Here is a 7203-nt window from a genome sequence, read left to right as displayed (position 1 = left end):
ACAAGTAACTTTAATTACTGCTCTTCAGGGACAAGGAGTTGGCAGAGTCCTGGCAATGGTAGCTCAGTCGGTTAGAGCATCACCTGATATGCCAAGGTTGTGGGTTCGATATGTGGTCAGGGCATATACAAGGAATAACCAATGAATGAATAAGTAAGTGGAACAACAAATGGATGTTTCCATCTCTCCCCACCCCCAGAAATCAATAAATGAAAAAAAAAATTTAAATGTTGGCAGAACAAGCCCATGTAGAAAGGTGAGCAAAGAGGTGAGCAAAGATGGAAAGATCTGGGGCAGGAGGTGGCTCAGGGTTAGGTGAGGAAAACTCCAGAAGAGATTAGGAATTGGACCTTCAAGATTTGGAGCCAAGATGGAGGATGAAGAAAGGAATATGATTCACTGGGATTCAAGCAGGACCTGGAGAAATTGGATTGATAAAATGAGTGAACAAGATTGGCTCAGGGTCAGAGCTTGTCTTATCAATGTTAAATCCCATTGAACTAACAAGAAGGATTAATTGATGGAATGAACAAAGGGGAAAAATATCACTCACATAACCCTTCAAGTTAAGAGTAGGATAATTATGCAGTTCTCCTCAAACAGTAAAAGGTATTACTAAGGTAAACAATACCCCAGAAGGTTGGAAAAACCTCATGCTCATCCTATTTCTATATAAATATATAATTATTGTAAAGAGATAAAATATTGATCAGTTAAATACTGGTGAATATCCCAGAGAAGATATTAATCGATGTTACATCTGATAAGGAGTTAATATTTAAAATTTATAAAGAACTCATACAACTTAACAACAAAACAGCAAACAATCCAATTAAAAATGGGCAGAGGACCTGAATAGACATTTCTCCAAAGAGGACACAGAGATGGCCAATAGACATAATGGAAAGATGCCTAACTTCACTAATCATCAAAGAAATGTAAATCAGAATCACAATGAGATCTCACTGCATACCTGTCAGAATGGTTATCACCAGCAAAGCAACAAACAAGTGTTGTCAAGGATGTGGAGAAAGGGGATCGATCCCTTGTCTACTATTAGTGGGACTGCAAATTGATGCAGCCACTGTGAAAGACAGTATGGATGGTTCTCAGAAAATTAAAAATAGACCTACCTTAACGACTCAGTAACTCCACTTCTGAGTATTTATCCAAACAAATTCAAGACACTAATTCAAAAAGATATATACACCCCTATGTTCAATGCAGCATTATTTACAAAAGCACAGATATGGAAACAACCTAAGTGCCTATCAATAGATAATTGGATAAAGAAAATGTGATACATGTTATATAGTATGACCATCAAAAAGAATGAAATCCATTTGTGACAACATGATTGGACCTAGAGTGTACTATGCTAAGTGAGATGTCAGAGACAGTAAGACAAATACCATATGGTTTCACTTACGTGTGGAGTCTAAAGAACAAAATGAATGAATAACAGAAACAGACTGATGGATAGAGAATAAACTAATAGTTGTGAAAAGGGAGTGGGTAGTGGGGCTGGGTGAAAAAGGTGGATTAAGAAGCTCAAACTGGTAGTTGCAAAATAGCCACATGGATGTAAAATACAGTACGTGGAATATAGGCAATTATATAGTAATAACTATGTATGGTGCCAGGTGGGTACTAGAATTATTGGGGGATCACTTCATAAATTATATAAATGTCTAACCACTGCATACCTGATACTAACATAAAATAATATGGAATTCAACTGTAATTTTAAAATAAAAAGCATTTGTTTAATGATAACATACAGAAAGTCAACACATAAAATCTTAAAGTGAACACACCTATGCACACATCATAAAAAGGGCACATACTTGTGAAAAGTTGGCATCAGTGGAGCCGTTTTAAAATGGAACCACCAAAGTATTTGCTCCATCATGTCACGTTGTCAGTAAGTTAGCATTTATTTTTTCATGGTGAGAATATTTGAGATCTACTCTCCTACCAACATTCTTGTATTTACAAGATATTCTGTTATTGGCTATAGTCACCACGCTACACATTACATCCTCAACGTTGTTCATTTCATTACTGTAAGTTTGTGCTTTTTTTTTTTTCAATGAAGCTCACTCTTCCACCTCATTTTTGTGCTATTTTTTTTTTTTTTATTTTGTCAAAGGCAAACAACAAAAACCAAGCAAATAAGGAGATTGGTTTTATTCAGGCTATTGCAGTAGGGAAAACAACCCAGACCTGAAGATCAGAATGTCTCTGCAGGGTGGTTTTGCTTTAGACTTTTATAGGGAGAAATAGGCAAGTTGTTGGTGGGGGGATTATACATTTGGAATTGTTACTATAACTAGGGGAGTCTGTTAGCACAACAAGAAATATTTATCTCTATGTCTTGCTGGTTTGTCAGGGAAGGAGACAAACAGTTTACCCATTCAATTATGAGACAAGAATAGGAATTTGGAGGGGGTGTGTCTGGCCTTGTCACGGGTAAAAAAGCTGGTCATCAGTGAGTCTTATCCACGTCGAATGGAGCAGGGAGGTTCTTTGCAGTTGTCGGTCATTTCTAGACGTGGTTGTCCAGCAGCACAGGTGAGTTCAATATTGTTACTCTGCTTTATTTGAACCAGAGACATGAATGCCTAGTTTACTCTAAGATACCTTATCCATCTGCAAATAAAACATTTTACTTCAGCCCTGGCCATGTAGCTCAGTCAGTTGGAGCACCAGGGTTGCTGCTTAGATCCCCGGTCATGGCACATGTAAGAACCAACCAGTGAGCGCATTATAAGTGAAACAACAAATCCGAGTCTCTCTCTCTCTCTCTCTCTCTCTCTCTCTCAATAACTTAAAAAATTTCATTTTATTTTATTTTATTAGTTTTTGAGCAGCGGTTCTCACTGGGGAACATTTGGCAATGCTGGGAGATAATTTGGGGCGGGGGGCAGGGGGTGTCACAACTGGGTTTTGTTGGGTGCTCCTGGCATCTAATGGTGAAACCCGGAAATGCAGCCAAACACCTCAAATGCACAGGACAGCCTTCCACCGTCAAACGTTAACTGGCCCCAAAGGCAGGGGCAGCAGGGGAGGCAGGGGACGATAAGTTCGCTGCCCACCTCCCCTTTGTGAAAGAACCAGAGCTTCGGAGTCTGGGCAAAAACATCTTAAAACTTAAATGCTTTCTGATGTGCATAAAAGAAAAAGGCACTCAAAGGATTTTTAAATGCACCTTGATTTTCCCCTTGGTATTATTGTTCATTATTCATTTGTTCATTACCTATTATTTGAAACACAGCAGCTTAACTTGCAGAATTTTTACATAAAGTTTGTCAAATTTTAATTGTAAAAATTCAGAGAAAGAAAAACTTCAAATGTTAGTTGAGAACCAGGGAAAGGCAGGAAACAAACTTTTTCCATAATGGCCATATAATAAACATTTCAGGCTACGTAGGTCTAAAGAGAAGCTCACTCCCCCCCACCCCCGCCTCCTCCCATGCCGCCTTTAGTTTCACACTACACTTAATACTTCACTACTGATAGTCCGGTCACAAACTTCCCCCACACTAAACCACTATTAGGTTCTCTGGGTGCCCTGCAGGTTAACTCAGTCTGACACTACTTATCCAGAGACAGCATCTGATCCGACAGGTTATGGGCTTAGTCCTGCAAGACTGCACTCCCTCCACTGTGCCACCCCGACTTCAAATGCCAATGGCAAGTCCAGGTTGTCACCTGTGTGTCTGACAGCTAAAAATTGGGTGTTCCCTTGACCCCCTCCTTGGCTTAATTAATTTGCTAGAGCAGCTCACCAAACTCAGGAAAAGAGGTTACTTACTAGATTACTTTATTACAAAAGGTATTAAGGGTGTGGTCCGTAAGGGTCCTGAGCACAGGAGCTTATGTTCTGTGGAGATTGGGGTGCATCACCCTCCAGACATATACAGGTGTTTTCTTTGAAATAAATCACTGCCTGGAGACTAGGAGAGGAGAGGGCTCCAGAGAGGTGAGCTAGATATTCATTCGGCAGGCTTTTCCCCTGAAGCCATCTAGAAGAGGCAGTGGAACAACTAATATGAGCTTTTGGTGTCTGCAGGCTCAGGAGTAAAGGGTGAGAGTCAGGGGCCCCTCGGTTTGGGCTGGTACCCCCGAGGGATGTCAGTTAGGAACAGAGGAGAACTAACTGGAAGCAACCCCATGACTGGACAGACTGCAGCCAGGTTTCCTGTCCCCTGGAAGGCCCGTAAGAAGCTCCTGTACCTCCAGCACGTTACTATCAGACAAAGTACACTTTAATGCAAAAGCACAGCCAGAGACAACAAAGGTAGCTTCATAAACACGAAAGATTCAAGGCACCACAGACATAACAATCCTGAATATTTATACTTAATAGTCCACTGATGGAACTGCAAGCAGAAACAGACAAACTCAGTACCACTGTGGGTGATTTTAATATATGTCACTCCATGACTGATACAACAAGGAGACAAAAAAAAAATCAGTCAAAATAAATAATATTTAAACATGATTTAATAACTTGGCTTATTGAACATATGTAGAAAATGCACTCAATTTACAGAGTTACACGTTCATCAAAATACACATTTCTCTTTCAGCACAAACAGACTATGTACTAAGTTTGACCCCAAGTGCTACAAAAGGCAATAAGTTTCAAAGAAATAAAATTATAGAAGATATACACAATGCAATACGTTAGAAATCAGTAACAAAAGCATAAAGAGATCCTCCATATATCTGAACATTAAAAAGGCACTTCTATGCACTGACCAGTGCAGCTCAGTTGGTTGGTTGTTGTCCCACAAAGCAGAAGGTGGCCGGTTCAAGTTTGATTCCCAGTCAGGACACATGCCTGGGTTATGAGTTTGGTCCCAGGACAGGGCACATACAAGAGGCAACCAATCAATGTTTCTCTCTCTCTCTCTCTTTCTCCCCCCCTTCCCCTCTCTCTAAAAATAAATCATAAAATGAAATCTTTTAAAAAATAAAAAATAAAAATGCACTTCTATATAACTCATGAATTAAATAAAAATACCCAAATAAAAAATCCCAATTGACTTTATTCAAATATAGTTCTCTGAATAGATTCCAGCAAAAGGAGAACAAAATAAAGAGAAAGATGAAGATGACTCAAAGGGGAGGGTGAAATGAGAATTGATTTAATCAACATGTTAATGTGCAGGCAAATGAGTGTTTGCTACAAGTTTACTAACACATGGATTGTACATCTGATAATTATTATTTTCCCCAAGCTTCATTGAAATATAATAGGCTTTTTAACACCTGGTAATTACTTATTGAATTTTACTAGTGCTTAAGAGCCATAAATATTAAATTATCTCATGTTACCAACATGATATATTCCCAGTATCACTATGAAGTGTGTAATTAATATTCTTTTGCCCATTTTGTAGATGGTGAACTGAATTCAGAGTTCAGTTAGTTGATAAATGACAAGCAGTAAAACACAGAACAGCAGGATTTAATACAAAGCTATTTGACTAGAAAGCTCATGATTAACCACTTTGCTAGAATTGAAATATGAACAGTCATGATTTCTGGCATATACAGTATTTCATTCCCTTTGACTCATTCTAGAAGCTCACACCCAAGAGAGCTGACAAAATCATGAAAAAAAACATGTTCTACAGATAAGTTTCCTTAAAGCTCCCCTCACATCCCTGTTCCTCAGGCTATAGATGAAGGGGTTTATCATGGGAGTGACCACTGTGTACATCACCGAGGCCACGGCCCTATTCCTGGAGGAGAGAGAGGCTGCAGAACTAAGGTAGACCCCCACACAAGTCCCGTAGAACAAGGAAACCACCAGCAGGTGAGATCCACAGGTGGAAAAAGCTTTATACTTGCCACTAGCTGATGGGATTCTCAAGATGGAAGAGACAATTTGAGTGTAAGAGAAAATTATCCCTGAGAGGGGACCCCCTCCCAAAAAGATGGTCACCAAATACACCAGGATGTCATTGACGAGGGTATCAGAACAGGCAAGCTTGAGGATCTGAGCGAGTTCACAGAAGAAGTGGGGGATTTTCAAGTCTATGCAGAAGGACAGAGACAACACCATCAAGCTGTGCAGCAAGGCGTTCATAATGCTAACAAACAAGGAGAGGAGAACCAGCAGGCCGCAGAGGCGTGGGTTCATGATGACCCCATAGTGCAGAGGGTGGCAGATGGCCACATAGCGGTCATAAGCCATCATGGTCAGGAGTAAATTGTCCATACACATAAAAGCCATGAAGAAATATGCCTGAGTGAGGCAGCCTGCATAGGTGATGGCTTTGCTTTCTGTCTGGATGTTCACCAGCATCTTGGGGACTATAGTGGAGGTGAAAGAGATATCGACAAAGGACAGGTTGGAGAGGAAGAAGTACATGGGTGTGTGGAGGTGGGAGTCTGAGCTGACGGCCAGGATGATGAGCAGGTTCCCAAGCACAGTGACCAGGTACATGGACAGGAACAATCCAAAGAGAAGGGGTTGCAGTTCTGGGTCCTCTGAGAGACCCAGGAGGAGGAATTCTGCTACCCCTGTTTGGTTTTCTGATTCCATGTTATTGGTGAGTCTGCTGGAAAATAGAGACATGAATTACAATGAAACAGACATCACTTGTTTGACACACTCTTTTAGCTATGCCTTCAATTCTAGTGATAATTAAAGATTTTATTTTTTCATTTTTAGAGAGAGTGGGAGGAAGGGAGAAAGAGATGGAGAGAAGTATCAATGAGAGAACCATTGATTGGTTGCCTTACGCTCCCCTGTATCGGAACCAGCCCTCATCCCAGGCACGTGCCCTGATCGTGAATCGAACCAGTGACTTTTTGCTTTGCAGGACAATGCCCAACCAACTGAGCTACACTAGTCAGGACTTTAGTAATATTTAAACAATTCTTTCCTTCAGGTTTCTCTACTCATTCCTTCCTTCACCAAGTATCTGTATGTATCATATATTTTTCTAATGCCATAATTAAAAATGAAAACACATGTTGTTTTATTTTTTTAAGGAACCATCATGCCCTTATGCCATTTTAAAATCTATGATTAAATTTTAGCAGTTTCTTCATACAGCATGAAACCTGGTTAGATGGCTTCATTCTCTCAGAGACTCCTAACTCTGTAGTTAACTATAAACTGAGTCTGCCCATTAATCGTAGTCTCAGGGATTGCTGGAAATATCACACATTCTCTACTGC

The 7203-nt window shown here is 40.1% G+C and overlaps 1 protein-coding gene across 1 annotated transcript; it reads right to left on the bottom strand.

Annotated features, from left to right (window-relative positions):
* Window positions 1-595: 595 nt before the first annotated feature.
* LOC129061514 (olfactory receptor 7A10-like) lies at window positions 596-6562 on the bottom strand. The gene is made up of 2 exons (XM_054562186.1): window positions 5658-6562; window positions 596-653 (listed from the first exon to the last, which is right to left on the bottom strand). Exons 1-2 carry the CDS (start codon window positions 6560-6562, stop codon window positions 596-598), a joined length of 963 nt encoding a protein of 320 aa, XP_054418161.1.
* Window positions 6563-7203: the final 641 nt, after the last annotated feature.

This window comes from Pteronotus mesoamericanus, unplaced genomic scaffold (genome assembly GCF_021234165.1).
Source record: "Pteronotus mesoamericanus isolate MK-2021 breed Mesoamerican mustached bat unplaced genomic scaffold, CSHL_Meso_final scaffold_636, whole genome shotgun sequence".
NCBI lineage: Eukaryota > Metazoa > Chordata > Mammalia > Chiroptera > Mormoopidae > Pteronotus > Pteronotus mesoamericanus.
Note: the sequence above shows the minus strand (reverse complement) of the source record. Positions and strands in the feature narration are given on the sequence as shown.

Coding starts and splice junctions, on each gene's coding strand:
- LOC129061514 (XM_054562186.1), bottom strand. CDS start 6,562: ATGGAATCAGAAAACCAAACAGGGGTAGCAGAATTCCTCCTCCTGGGT. Junction 654..5,657: donor GATGTGAGGGGAGCTTTAAG/GAAACTTATCTG, acceptor TAGGATGAGCAT/GAGGTTTTTCCAACCTTCTG.